General features: G+C 41.5%; 1 protein-coding gene across 1 annotated transcript in view; it reads left to right on the top strand.

Moving 5' to 3' along the window:
- LOC124712122 (brain-specific homeobox protein homolog) overlaps window positions 1–16,090 on the top strand; it is a 243,771-nt gene that overhangs the window by 124,782 nt on the left and 102,899 nt on the right. The window contains exon 5 of the mRNA XM_047242421.1: window positions 6,703–6,754. Within this exon, the coding sequence (XP_047098377.1) occupies window positions 6,703–6,754 (52 nt within the window). The remainder of the gene's footprint in view (window positions 1–6,702; window positions 6,755–16,090) is intronic.

Here is a 16,090-nt window from a genome sequence, read left to right as displayed (position 1 = left end):
ACTGGTGATCGTCGAGGGGACACTGAATAGTGCATGGTACATCCAAACCGTCATCGAACCCATCGTTCTACCATTCCTAGACCGGCAAGGGAACTTGCTGTTCCAACAGGACAATGCACGTCCGCATGTATCCCGTGCCACCCAACGTGCTCTAGAAGGTGTAAGTCAACTACCCTGGCCAGCAAGATCTCCGGATCTGTCCCCCATTGAGCATGTTTGGGACTGGATGAAGCGTCGTCTCACGCGGTCTGCACGTCCAGCACGAACGCTGGTCCAACTGAGGCGCCAGGTGGAAATGGCATGGCAAGCCGTTCCACAGGACTACATCCAGCATCTCTACGATCGTCTCCATGGGAGAATAGCAGCCTGCATTGCTGCGAAAGGTGGATATACACTGTACTAGTGCCGACATTGTGCATGCTCTGTTGCCTGTGTCTATGTGCCTGTGGTTCTGTCAGTGTGATCATGTTATGTATCTGACCCCAGGAATGTGTCAATAAAGTTTCCCCTTCCTGGGACAATGAATTCACGGTGTTCTTATTTCAATTTCCAGGAGTGTAGTTATTTAATACAGGGTTATTCGTAAGTACCTGCTGCGTCTCAGTGGACAGAGCATCTGTCCAAGTTCTTACCTCATACTACAGGTGCACAATGTGGGCACTGTTTGTGACGCAACATACATAAACACATACTAGCAATTCTTTGAAGCCGCTGGCACGAACGTCCTGAGAAAGCAGCCTGCTATGGAAATCTGTTCATTTTGTTGCCTATCTGCAGGTGTGAACAAATTCAACCTGTATATACAGGTCAGTCAGAAAGTGTCTGATAAGCCTGTAAGCGTGTTACAGATTAGGTTTTGCTGAGAAATAATTGATAAGAAAAATAATTCGATACGTTGTCCCGCCTACAAGTAGCACTGAAGTTAGCCAATCGGCCCGTTGCGCTCGCAGATTCTAGCGGCCCGCCACAGACGGTGTTACCCAATGTGTTCTTCGTTTGGTTTTCTAAAACCGAAGAACAGAGCGATACAAAAATTAGACGTGATATCGAACCCAAGGAAAAGTGGAGGAGTCTCATGCTCTATCATTTTCGCTTTAAGGTCACTGATTGTATCTGGCGGGTAGCTTGGATTTGGCCGCCGCAACGTATCGAATTTTTTTCTCAACAATTATTTCTCAGCACAACCTACCCTGACAAGCTTCTCAGACTTCTTTTGACCACCCTGTAAAAAAGGAAATCTCCTGATTGATTCACTGTCTCATTGTATCCCAGCCCAAACCACTAAGGACAGAAACTCGAAATTTTGAGAGGGCGTTATGTTATGCTGTAGGAATCGTTTAAGAAAGTATTTTTCGAAATTCCACCCCTAAGGGAATAAGATAGGGGATATAAGGTATTTTGAAAATTTGTTGGTATAAACGCAATTCTGAAGTTACGAATATGAAAACTGGTATTTGGTTTATCGGCCATAAATTTAGAAAAAATGTTTCAGCATTTTTAGAAATTGAATCCTTAAGGGTGTTAAATCGGAGGTGAAAGTTTTTTTAAATAAATCATTATTAAAGAACCATCTACGAAAATTGGTAGTTGACTTCCCGGTTAGATATAAGAAAATTCAACCCATGACAGGATGAAATGGGGGATGAAAAGTTTCACGAAAATATTTCATTAAGAAAGCATTTTTGAAACTATATTTATGAAAATTTCTATTTGACTTCTCGTTTCAAAATTTAAAAAAATACTTGTTTAAGTGTTTTTCTCATTTGGAAATTCTACCCTTAAGGAGGTGAAATAGGTGAAAATTTTTATAAAAATATTTCGCTACAACAAAAACAGAAAAAGATCTGTACTGACTGTACAGTCTATGCGACCGAAGCAGTGGGCACTAAGCTTGTGCGACAGTAAAAAGCAAATGATTTGTCTAAATTTTCTGTCAAGCTCTCTCCCTAGTGGAACTACGCCACTGCTAGTACATCGAATCGAAAATCCAAACCTGGGGAGATGCTGTATCCACAGATATGTGTAATTTTTCTTTGTATGTATTGTAGTTTTCGAGCACCTATCTTCTGGTTCATAGAGACACTTTTTGATAAACCTGTATTTCACGCACTATATAATTATGTGAAATGTTTACCGCGAAACTTACGTTCATCATTCGAATCCCTGTCAATTACATATTGTCACTCTAAATAACACAAGCAAATAAACTTTCGCATTTTTTTTTCTTTCACATGTAATGTAATAGCCTTGCGCTGATGATAATTATTGACAGTTGTGTGATACTCGTTGTGAAATTTATGGGGCTAGAGACAAGCTACTAATACAAACTAGGGATTAACATTACGTCTATAAACCACTTTATAATTCAATGAGTGCAGATGGTTTCTTGTTCTGGGATCAACTAGAGTGGTGTGCGTATTTGGAGTCAACAGATGATGCGATCGTTGTGGCTTGGCGTCTTCTCATCTTGGAATTTAACGAGGAGTATTCGGCTGTGGGGCAAGATTCTTGATGCTTGTGGATATTGGAATTTCCAGTCTGACTGCTGCCTTGCCGAGTTTCACCTACTGGCTACCGTAGTGGAAACATCTGAGTAGTTATTGATTTACGTCAGTTAGTTGTGGAGGATGTTTTTCGTAATACTGAGATTCAGTGGAAACGTCCAAGGCAACACCTACGTCCTATTCGCATTTTTATTATTTTTGTTACATGACGTCGCGAAAGTTTGAGATCTGAATAGTACGTTTAAAAGTTACAGTCTTCCTCCTCACTGAATTTCCTTGCTAACACGACAATAAAACGACTCCTTAGACGTGCTGTGTGGCACTTCAACACCTAAGTTTGAGATCTGAATAGTACGTTTAAAAGTTACAGTCTTCCTCCTCACTGAATTTCCTTGCTAACACGACAATAAAACGACTCCTTAGACGTGCTGTGTGGCACTTCAACACCTAGACTGATTTCTCAAAATCTGTTATTTTACATAAATTTCTTCACGTACAGAAAGTACACTGCCATGGCTCATTGTGACTATAAACAAACTATAATGGTTTCCAGAATGAGAATTTCACTCTGCAGCGGAATGTGCGTTGATATGAAACTTCCTGGCAGATTGAAACTGTGTCCCGGGCCGAGACTCGAACTCGGGACCTTTGCCTTTCGCGTGCAAGTGCTCTACCAACTGAGCTACCCAAGCACGACTCTCGCCCTGTCCCCACAGCTTTACTTCTGCCAGTACCTCGTCTCCTACTTTCCAAACTTCACAGAAGCTCTCCTGCGAACATTGCAGAACTAGCACTCCTGAAAGAAAGATGTTGCGGAGACATGGCTTAGCCACAGCCTTGGGGATGTTTCCAGAATTATATTTTCCCATTCTGGAAACATCCCCCAGGCTGTGGCTAAGCCATGTCTCCGCAATATCCTTTCTTTCAGGAGTGCTAGTTCTGGAAGGTTCGCAGGAGAGCTTCTGTGAAGTTTGGAAGGTAGGAGACGCGGTACTGGCAGAAATAAATCTGTGACTACAGGCCGTGAGTCGTGCTTGGGTATCTCAGTTGGTAGAGCACTTGTCCGCGTGAGGCAAAGGTCCCGACTTCGAGTCTCGGTCCGGCACACAGTTTTAATCTGCCAGGAAGGTTTATAAGGGTTTGCTTTGTTAAACAATTTAATTTTTTAGCTACACCGAGCGTATACACTTCAAAATTATTCAAGGTGGGTACTTAAGACGCCATCATGCTCCACTCTTAGCTCGTCGTTGCTAGTATATCTCTCGCACGGTCGTCTCAAACCTGTAGCGTCTTCCCTGATATCATTTTATAGTCTTAATTTTAACTGATCCTTGATCGCATGTGAAATCTGATACTGAACACTAGTGCACTCGTTCCTTCCAATTCAGTACTTAATATTTCTGTTTTCTTCTAAATGTCAAATGTAGACTACAATTCTATTAACGAGTCAAATTTTGGCTCTTTCCATTCTTATAATTGTGCTACTGTCCTCCATTTTGATCTACATTCTTCCGATAAGGTTTGATTAATCGATATTCAAACTGATAGTCCTTTAAGTAGGACCGAGTCTAATTTTTTGCAAAGAACTTCCCGCACTTCCTTGGTGACTAACACAAAAAGTTATAGTGCCACCTCTGCAAAAAAAAGGGTTACTACATTAATCGAGGAGTCACAGGACGTGGGGCCGTGGCGTTTTCCATACGATCCGTGCGTTCACCCACTAATATGATCCCATCGAGAGGTTGTAGACAGGAAACCGATTGAAGGGTAGATGTTTTTAAGGGCAGAGAGAGAGAGGGGGGGGGGGGGGAGTGGAAGCGTCATGGGAAGAAATCTCTGCGATAGTTGGGACATACGGCAGGCCTGCTAGAGGATTTGTGCCAGTGGCGACAGTTCACGTGTGGGTCCTTGGAAATTTTAGTAGACGGATATTACCGACGATGCCTCCTGGGACACGTGCAACGTCAGCGTATCTTCTTCTTCTTCAGTAGCTCTACAGCCCTTGGTGAGCCTTGGCTTCTTCAACAATCTTCCTCCACACTTCTCGGTTATTTGCTGCTCTTTTCCACCCCCGGACTCCCATATTGCTGATATCCATTATTACCTCATCGATCCATCTTCTTCTAGGTCTCCCTTTTCGCCTAACTGAATGGATCATACCTTTCATCATTTTCTTTGGAATTCTATCCTCTGCCAATCTCTCCAAGTGTCCTAGCCATCGTATTCGCTGTGATTTAACAAATTTTACTATGTCCCTGCCTTGTATTAACTCCTGTAATTCAGCATTGTAGCGTATTCTCCAGCCTTCTTCCTCCCTTATTGGCCGATAGATTTTGCGTAGTATTTTCCGCTCAATGCTTCTTAGAGCATTTTTATCGTGTTCTGTCAACGTCCATACCTCTGAGCCGTATGTGATAACTGGGCGGACTAGGGAATTATATATTAGCAATTTAGTTTTTCTTGTAACAAGGCTACTTTTGAAAAGCTGCATATTTGCAAAGTAAGCTCTGTTTCCTGCTTGTATTCTTTCCCTTATAGCCATTCCAATACTGTTATCATTTGTTATTAGGGCTCCCAAGTAGTTAAAAGAGGACACTCCATTGAAGCATTTCCCATTGATGTTTAGGTTTTTAGGGGTTCTTCTGGCCTCAGATTGTGACATTACCATACATTTTGTTTTGTTTACATTTACTATGAGGCCAATTTTTAAGGCTTCTGTTTCCATTGCCCGGTATGTTTCTAGGAGTGTATTGGTATTTCTTCCTACTATAGCAATGTCATCAGCGTATGCACATATCTGGCTAGTTTTCATAAATATGGTGCCTCTTTTGTTGATTTTATTTACTGCACCATGCAGGGCAATGTTGAATAGGACAGTGGAGAGACTATCCCCTTGCTTCACACCTTTATTAAAGTCAAAGCTTTCACTTGTTCTGCTAAGGACCTTTACTTTTGCTCTTGTCTCTGTCATTGTCATTCTGATTAGTCTTATTAATTTAGCACATATACCAACTTCTTTCAGTACTCTGTATAGTTCTTGCCGATTTATGCTGTCAAAGGCTTGTTTGAAATCAATGAATAAGAAATGCAGATCTATATCATATTCATAGAACTTTTCCATCATTTGCCTTATCACAAATATTTGATCAGTTGTTCCTCTGCCCAGTCGAAAGCCACACTGATATTCCCCTAGTATGCCTTCTGCACACTTCCGTATCCTTTCGTTTAATATACTTGTGAAGATCTTATAAGCTGTACTTAGGAGTGTTACACCTCTATAGTTTTCACATGCTGTTCTGTCCCCTTTCTTATAAATTGGGACTATTATTCCAATTTTCCAATTATCTGGCATAGTTTCTGTTTTCCATATATCTGATATTAATGTGTGCAGTTCCTTTATTGCAGCCTCACCACCAGTTTTTATTAATTCAGCAATTATGCTGTCTTCCCCAGGGACTCGATTGTTTTTTGACTTGTGCACAGCCTGGGAGACCTCTTGTAGTGTTGGTTTTCTTGCCTCATTGGTTTCATTGTCTACTTCCAGCTCCACTCTTCCCTCCTGTGCAGCTGTCTCTTCATCTTCTAGGCTGGTGCTTAGTGTATCTTTGAAATATTCTGTCCATCTTCCCACTATCTGTTCTTCTTCCCTTATCATTTTCCCATCTTTACTGGAACAGGCCATTGTTTTTGGTTGGAATCTATTCTTCATTTTGCCTATGGCATGATAGAACTTTCTTATTTCACTGTGTTCCTTTAGTTCTTCTAGTTCTTGAAATTTCTTCTTATTCCACTCTCTTTTCTTTCTCTTGCACAGTCTGTTAGCTCTTCTCCTTAATTCTCTATATTGTTCCACATTATTTCTGGTTTCTCTCCGTCAGGGTATCTGTAACATGCAAAAGGCGCCATCAGAGATGTCAGTTTCGTTACAAAATCGGCCACTCGCTGTATAGAATCGTGAGAGACTTGTTTGTGTTTCGTGTGTTCGGCTTTCCTATTTTTGTCGGCAGTGAGCTGTAAGAGTCCAGTAGATGATGGCAGTCACTGCATCACCTTTATTGGGTTTCACTTTTTTAGAGGACAGGGTGGGGGTGGGGGCAAGGTGAGATATACCACCACAAGCTAAGTCCTTTTCCATAGAGTGTCTGCTCTCAGTTGTGCAGCTTCGCACGACACGCTGAGCACGCTGCCTCTGTTGCAGACGGGCCCGTCGACTTCTCGTCGCGGCCGTCGACGGCGACGGCGCCCCAGCCGTCGCACCAGCACCACCTGCAGGCGCAGTCGCAGCCGCAGGTGCCGCAGCACGGCACGCCCACGCTCAGCTCGTCTGTGTGCTCGTCCGACGACAGCGAGGACGAGATCGACATCGTGGGGCACGGCGGCCGCCTCTCGCCGCCCCCACCGCCACCGCAGCTGCCCCTCCCCCACCACCAGCACCAGCAGTCTCTTCCCCTGCCGCCGCCGCCCCCACCACTCGTGTGACCGGCGCCCATCCGGCCTGGGGGACCCTTCCTGGGCCAATAGGTGCCGGGCGCTGTCTGCGGCATGTGGGGATTCCCAGTGCAGCGGCGGTACGTGGGGATTCCCCAGATGTGAACAGTGACGCACGAGGCGATGTGCTACTCCAATGTGTGCCGTCGCATTCCGTTATTGGTGCATGAAATGGAGACATTAGCATGCGTTGGACTGCTGCCGGGTCATTCTCGACGATAACAGGTTCCCCGCGCAGTGACGTTACGTGGGGATTCCCCCGACGGGAGCTCTGTTCGGCAAGGACGCTCAGAGGCACTCTGGTGACCCTCCCAGATGCGACATCGAACTCTATCGGTGGTGGGTGAAGTGGAGCAATGAGCATAGGATAGGCTACTGACGAATCATGCTGCGTGAAAATGGGTACACTCAGAATTGTTGTAAATCTTCATCTTATAGTAAATCGAAGAAAGTCTTGAGAAACAACTGTTGTGGAGTTCGAGTCAGGCATGTGACTCACTAGATCGGTAAATCTCGTAACTATTAAGATAATCATGTGGCTTAGATCTATGTTATGGAATTACAGGGCCCACTTATTAGAATCTGAAGAAACAGTGGTTGCCATGGAATTATGCGACAACTCACAGCCAGATTGATGACGGTTTACAGTCTCCTTTCAGTCATATCTTTCCTGATAGAGTCTGCTCAGTTTTACACGATATGCTGACCCCTCACTCAATTGCAGACGGGCCATTAGATGTTATTCTATCGCATACAGTTTGGTTACAGTACACATAGTTATACACATATGTAACTGGAATGAAAAATAAACTGATCTTTTACTATGAACTAGAATCATAATGCGACTGTTTCGATCCATATGAAGATTCCTGCTCAGAATGTTTGCAGTTACAATAAACACTTCACTTCCGGGGAAACACTCTAGTTATTGACTTTTTTTAAACAGCGCTGCTGAAACCGTTACGTTCAAATGGTTCAAATGGCTCTGAGCACTATGGGACTCAACTGCTGAGGTCATTAGTCCCCTAGAACTTAGAACTAGTTAAACCTAACTAACCTAAGGACATCACAAACATCCATGCCCGAGGCAGGATTCGAACCTGCGACCGTAACGGTCTTGCGGTTCCAGACTGCAGCGCCTTTAACCGCACGGCCACTTCGGCCGGCTAACCGTTACGTGAAACCACAATATTCATGCAGCAATAACTACAACTTAAAGCAGTTTTTCATTGCACACTTCCGTGCTGGATTGCGTCGGTATGGTCAGAGTCAAAGACGTCGCTTCTATCCAGTGGAAGGACGATCTGGACAATGCAGCCAGTACGACGGTATTCCCCAGTACTACACGTTGACCGAAGCTGGTGGATGTCAGAAAGCTCTGCGCGAAAGGAGTACCTGGTCCAGCAACATTTCGATGCATTGTGAGGCATTAAACCCTAGTCATTTTCTCTCGTTCTCAAGTATCTCGGTTAATATACCTGAATGCGGTTCTTGGTTCAAATGGCTCTGAGCACTATGGGACTCAACATCTGAGGTCATCAGTTCCCTAGAACTTAGAATTACTTAAACCTAGCTAATGTAAGGACATCACACACGTCCATGCCCGAGGCAGGATTCGAACCTGCGACCGTAGAGGTTGCGCGGTTCCAGACTGAAGCGCCCAGAACGAATGCGGTTCTCTTAGTATTAAATACCACATAATATTGTTGCAACAGCCATTATTTTATAAAACTCCATTCCACATTGTTACAAAACTTACCTTCGTATCCTTGGTGTATCAATGTCATCGCATGGTGGCTGTGGAATTTCTGCAAAGTCTGTGATTGTGGTCATTTTTATACTTAGTATGTAATGAACACATATGCCCGCTCTTAGCACTCTACTGATTATATGAGCATGGTATGTTTCATAGTATGCTGTTTCTTCTTTTGTATGTCGACATGAAATTTTAGACGTAAAGCAATATTATCCTCCTGGTGACGGCAGAAAGCAAGAGTGTCATCTTTTGATCGGTAAAATGTAATGAGTGAAACTGCAATTTATATTCATTAATCGCTAAAATAAAGCCGGCTGTTGCTTCTTTGTGAAAAGCTACATGGCCTTCAGTGACTACAAGGTGAAATCTGAGGCTGATCAGGCAGCCTAGCTTCGCCAACTCTCGCAGCATGCTGGTTACAACAGAAATATGATGTGGGTGCTTTTAGTGCTTAAGGTTTTAGTAAGATTTGGTAGTATATTTTATTTGGATCCTCAGTGTTCTTAAGCAAAAAGAAGAAGAACCAGAGAAGTTACCACTATAGTTATGATAAATACTAACCAGTTCAACCACTGACACCGAAATTTCAACTATATCTTGGTGTACGAGGCGTGTTTTTTTAAGTAAGTACCGTTTTGAAATTAAAAAAAGACGTGCTAAGATATCTCAATAATTTTATTTTTACATGAAAGCCTGTACCTTTTCTACATAATTTCCGTCAATACTGAGGCGCTTGTCATAACGTTGTACCAGTTTTTTAATACCCTCATCATAGACGTCTGCCGCCTAGCTTGTTAACCACTTCATCACCACTGTTTTGACCTCGTCATCGTCTTGAAGACGCTGACCGCCCAGGTGTTTCTTCAAGTGCAGGGACAGATGGTAGTCACTGGGCGCAAAATCGGGGCTGTACGGAGGATGGTCTAGAGTTTCCCATCGAAAAGATGTGATGAGATCTTTGGTCTGATTCGCGACATGCGGACGGGCATTGTCTTGCAGCAAAACGATGCTCTTGCTCAAATTCCATGGACTGTTGCTTTGATTCTGGTGTGACGTAGATCACCCATGTTTCAACGACCGTAACAATTTGGCTTAAGAAATCATCACCGTCGTTGTGGTACCGTTCAAGGAAAGTCAGTGCACTGTCTAAACGTTTGGTTTTGTGCACATCCGTCAACATTTTCGGTACCCAACATACGCACAGTTTTCGGTAATTCAAGTGCTCGGTCGCAGTGCCATACAAAACACTACGAGAAACATTAGGAAAGTCACCCCGCAAGGAGGAAATCGTAAAGCGTCTTCTTTTCTCTCACCTTATTGTCCACTTCCTGCACCAAATTTTCATTAACGACCGAAGGACGCCCACTCCGTTGTTCATCATGCACATTTGTACGGCCATCTTTAAATGCTCTCACCAACTTTCTTACTATTCCATCACTCATAATGTTTTCTCCATAAACTGCACAGATCTCACGATGAATATCGATCACCTTTAGGCCTTTAGCACTAAGAATTCTTATAACAGCCCGTACTTCACAGTCGGCGGGACTCACGATTATCGGAGACATCTTAAACACTCAGTACACATCGTAAACAAGGAAGAATCAGACTGTAATGGCGTCAATGCGTAGATTAAGGTACAGGCTTTCATGTAAAAATAAAATTATTGAGATATCTTAGCACCTCTTTTTTTAATTTTAAAACGGTACTTACTTAAAAAACACACCTCGTAGATATGGGCTTACACAGTACAAATAGGTTACAGATTTAGTTCTCAACAAGACAATCTGTGCTGAAAGTGATTTTAGAGATGTAGTTGAAATGGACAAAAACTAATAACCTCTGTTAAAAATGGAATGCACAAAGTTGTGGATGCTCTACAATATTAATTTATTTCGTTCATCGGTTTTCAGCTTACAAGCTATCATCAGACTCTTACTATTGTCGTCAAAGAGATTACGATACTGTTGAATAAACTTCGTAGGTCTAGCGGTTCTAGGCGCTCAGTCCGGAACCGCGCGACTGCTACGGTCGCAGGTTCAAATCCTGCCTCGGGTCTGGATGTGTGTGATATCCTTAGGTTAGTTAGGTTTAAGTAGTTCTAAGTTCTAGGGGACTGATGACCACAGATGTTAAGTCCCATAGTGCTCAGAGCCATTTGAATAAACGTCGTAAGACGTTACAATGGAAACGTGCAAACACAGAGTAAATGTCTCTGACAATATAACAGCAACGAAATTCAAAACGTTAAACACTAACTACACATAAAGCAAACAAACCAGAAAAGAAACTCTAACACGAAACATAGAGATTGTGTGTGTGTGTGTGTGTGTGTGTGTGTGTGTGTGTGTGTGTGTGTGTGAAGATGAGTGGAAGAGGAGGTGAACAACACTGACAAACAAGAGTACATGTAACTGTGGCAAAACAAGCCAGTAGCATTTATAAAAAGTTAAATTAAATTGACAAACATAATAAAATTAATACAAGAGTATTGATGAATAGCTGTAAGAGGTATTACATATGAAATTTGACGCACAGACACAATAAAAGATACGACTGACAATTTTAACAGAAAATATAACTGCGTATCAGTGTTGTGAACAACGTCTCTTATTCTAAGGGAAATGTATATGCAACAAAACAACAGAACATATGGAGCACATAAACAATCACAATTAAATAAATGTAGGAAGAAGTGGAGGAATAGAATGGAACTGCCAATGTGAGAAGAACTGAAGAAATTTGAGGCGTAATAGAAGTTTAGGAGATTGGAATTACTGATCTGTGCGTATTAATTTAATATTAAATCAGGACTTTTATTGATTTCCAGGGCTACCAAAAGTTTTTGCCCTTTGTCTTCTAAGTGGAGAAAATGGCACTGTAGCTGAGATGTATGGCCGTCAGTCAGTATGTACTAAGCAAATGTGCAGTAGAATCCTGTAACCTCCAGCTGTGTTCATGTTCAGCAAGAATAGTTGCTATGTCTCTGCCTGACTGACTAACATAAAACTTAACACAGTGCGGACAAATGATTTTATGTACATAACTGTTGATGATTAAATGGATATTATCTTTATTATTGAAAATGTATTTGGCTTTGATGTTCCTCACATAGTTGGGAATCTTGAAGCTGCAAGATTTCGGTAACTTGGTCACACTTTGTGACAGCTGTCCAAAGTATGGAAGAGTGCACCAGTTACACCACACATTGGAAGCAACAGCAGAGGTAGCACAGGGGACGGGTACAATTGAATTTAAACTTTTAGATAGGGGCTGAATGTGTTTCTTTGCTAAAAATGACATTTATTCTACGTTTGCGTCTCTTTATGTGTGACATGTAATTTAATGTTATTGACCAGTAATGTAGCCTCTTTTATGACGATAGTCAGTTAAAGTCTAATGATGGTCTTGTAAACCGTACTTACAGAGCATACACAGTTTTGTGCATATCGTTTATAATTATGAAGTTGTACCAGGAAGAGACGGAAGAATCATTTAACATAATATCCTCTCTACATACATGTGCAACCGCGGAAAGATAACAAAAGGTCATATTATGTTATAAACATATATAAATTTGCCACCACCGTGGTTGATTTGTTTATTTTCCTGCTCTGACATTGTTGGGCTATATACGAGTTTTTCTCACTTTCTGAATAGGTGAAGGCTGGCGAAAATTCTGTAGCTATTTATCATGTGGCAAGTTGGGTAATTATCTCTTTTTAACACGTTTTTATTAGGTCGCTTTGTTGTCAATCAAATTTTGAAATTGATTTTAAACTAACTTCCCGATAAGCTACAGAGGTAAGACTTTCCACATGGCTCAGAACTGTATGGCAATGCAATGCTGACTGACTTTCTTCTCTGGTGTGTGGCGGAGGGTGGTTTGTGTACCACTGCCATTTCCCCCTTTTCTGTCCCAGTTGCGAGTGAACAGTGAAAGCTTAAATCTCGATTTGAACGCCGCCCGTCCCGCGTTCCAGCTTAACTTCTGAAACAGTAATTTTGAGAAGCACGTCGTCTTTCTTTCAGTTATTTTCAGTTCAAAAACCGGAGCACCTTCGTGCCACTCTCGTACTGAGTGAACCAGTCTGTTGCAAGCCTAGCAACACGAATCTGCTGAATTTTTGCCATCTACAAACAATCGAGCTTTACTCCACAAGAGTCTTGCTTGTAGATGCACTACATTGTCCCACGTCCTTTTCCATACGTCAAAGTCATCCACTTATCTTACATAAAACAGGTTTTACATGTTTGCTCCCGTTCAAGTCGCCTCGTCACGATACTCCTAGACGTTTCCTCGATGTCAAAAAACTCTGAATCATATCACAAACCCTGTACTCGAGAACCGCAGGACCTTTTCCGTATTTTCCTGCAACTTACCTAGCACCGCACTGAAGACCAAGTACTGATTTTAGCATTTTACCGATAGTACACCATCCTTCACAAAAACGATTTTCTTTCTTACTTTATGTGGCCCACATATTTTTCTTCTGTCAGTCTCTTTCGCTGAAAGTACTGAGAATAGTCTTCCCTTGAGTCTCCGGGGAAGAAAGTTAAGGTTATGTTATAATCATTATCAACGATATTTTGTCAGGTAAATCTCCCCAGGAGCACCGACGATTCAATACGTTTAGTGAAAATGACAACGACTATCCGAACTTATCAATAACGGACTAAAGTCCTTAAACGCTAGTGCATAAAGTGTTCTACATAATAGGAATACGAACGTTAGAGATGAGGTTTGTGAATGCAGAACAAAAGGGAAAATATCTTTAAAATCAAACGTTGCATATGCAAGTATTTTTCCACGAGGAGAAATTCAGAGACCGCAAGTGAGTGCAGAAAACTTCTTTCGAGACCTGTTATCAATATGTTTTTAAAAAATATTGCGTCTGCACATGTAGTTCTAAAGGAATTAATATAAAATTGGAAGTGCAAGAACAGTAACAACTACCACAGAAAAGAGCATCCTCGGAAATCAGGGTAAAATGTGTAATTCAGTGACATTGTAAATACATACATCGTGTACATAACTAGATAACGACTGTCCAAGACAGCATTGAATGTGTATGTAGTGCTAGAATACTGCGTAGACAAACTGACACGAGTAAGAGTTTACCTGCAGAGCTTTTATCATAACCGCAGTTCAGCAAAGACGTTAAATGTGAATTCATGCATGTTAACCGCTAAAAAACACCGGCTTTAATTTCGACTAAGGACATTTTTTGTACTCCTACAGAGTTCTGCTTCGTAAGGAACATTTCTTTTTGTAGACAAATATTAATAATAATGAGTTTGTTGACAGTCTCAAGTCACTTAAAAACATGGAAATAGTTTACTGTGGACGAATTTTACGACTGAACACGTTTGAATTGTACAATGAGGCATGAAATATGTATGTGAAATAATTTATGTATGCACTCAAACGATTTCAAATAAAGAACAACCGTAATACCTGATGTTAGCATTCTGAAATAATGTTCGCCTTATTACCAACTCATTTATTAGCATTATGTTAATTACTGAGAAGCTCCCGCATGTCATACACTACTTCCGATTGCTAATGTAGCAGCACGGTAACGTGTATAATTCCATCTGCAAATAAGTGCAGATGAAAGTCTGGTAAGTAGACGAACTTAAGCCTAGCATATTTAACCTGATCGTAATATTTGTGTCTGAAAACTACAGTCTTAGCAGAATTTTCTAGTCAGCTCTCCAAAATTGCACTTGCCGAAAAAAAAATTGTTTTCGTCATCTTATCCCGAAGACGAAGGAGCTGACACGTGCGAATATTTCCGAACTATGATTCTAATAAGCAATGGTTGCAAAATACTGACAGAAGAATGGAAAACTAGATGAATGCGGACCTCAGCGACGATCAGTTTCGGTTCTGCAGAAATGTAGGAACACGAGAGGCCATACTGGCCCTAAAGAAAGGCAAACCTACGTTTATAGCAATTGTAAATGTAGACAAACGTTTTGACAATGTTGATTGTAATACACTCAAATTCTGAACGTAGCAGGGGTAAAGTACAGAGAGCGAAAAGTAGCAGTAATTGAAAATGAATACAGTCTGTACATTGAGTAAGCTGTGTAGGAAACAAACGAGAAATGTTGAAAGGGTAGACTGGCAACAGCAAGAAAATCGTTTCTGATCAAGAGAAATTTTTAAATATCGAATAGCAGCTTAAGTGTTTGGAAGCATTTTCTGAAGGTATTTATATTAGAGTGTAGCGTTGTACGGTAGTGAAAAGTGTACATAAGCATTTCAGGCAAGAACCGAAAACAAGCTTTTGATATGTGGCAGTACATAACAATTTCTAAAATTGGATGGATAGATCGAGTAACTAATGAGAAGGTACTGAACTGAATAAGGGGGGGGGGGGGGGTGGGGGGGGGGGGGGGAAGAAATTTGTAGAGCAACTTGACTAAAAGAAAGCACGGTTGATAGTGATAAGGACACATCCTCATGCATCAAGGAAACGTGAATCTTGTAATGAAAGTGCTTCCGGTTAAAAATCAAAGAGGAAGACCAAGAAATGAAAACAGTAAGCAGTTTTAATTGGATTCAGAGATGAAGAGACATGCGCCGCATAGACTAGGGCGGCGGAATGCATCAAACCAGTGTTCGGTCTGAAGACCACACCAGCAACAACCTCCTCGAAGTACAGGTAAGATGAGCAATACGATAAGGCAAGATAACAAGCTAACAACCAGACAACACTTTACTCCAGACAACAGTTTATATTAATTTCATAGCTAAGCTTAGTTTTGGAGTTAGAAATGATTATTTCTGAGTTAACAAATAATACAACCAAACAGACGAAATTGGATTTTATTTTGATAGACCATAAGAACGCAATGCATTCCTTTAACAAACCGCATTAGTATTCAGCACACTTGGCAATGGGTGACAAGTGTGTAACAACAACAGCGTTGTTCATGGTTCAAACATCAGCAAAATGTGGCAATACATTAAACCATAGCAGCTTAGTAGAACAGTGAGGTGACGGTGACGAAGTATTGCAAAAATATCTTACTCAATTGTTTGGATTATTTCTCATACGTGGTAGCAGCTTCTGCTTGGGATTCAAAATTATTTACAGCTGTTACGCTGGCGAATTTCACAAATGTAGAAGCAGACAAAATTCAGAATCTTAAAAACTTTCGTTTACATCAGTTGCTAGGTGCAACAAGAAATGAAAAGTATCACTTCTAAAAGACGTCTGAATGAAGTGGCTTGCTAAAAATACCCATAATTGAAGTTAACGACATTAAATAATGTGATTCTTCAGTTTCTCCCGGCGTATTTCTTGCTCGAACCGTCCACGGGTGTACT

This window comes from Schistocerca piceifrons, chromosome 8, assembly GCF_021461385.2.
Source record: "Schistocerca piceifrons isolate TAMUIC-IGC-003096 chromosome 8, iqSchPice1.1, whole genome shotgun sequence".
NCBI classification, from domain to species: Eukaryota; Metazoa; Arthropoda; class Insecta; order Orthoptera; family Acrididae; genus Schistocerca; species Schistocerca piceifrons.
Note: the sequence above shows the minus strand (reverse complement) of the source record. Positions and strands in the feature narration are given on the sequence as shown.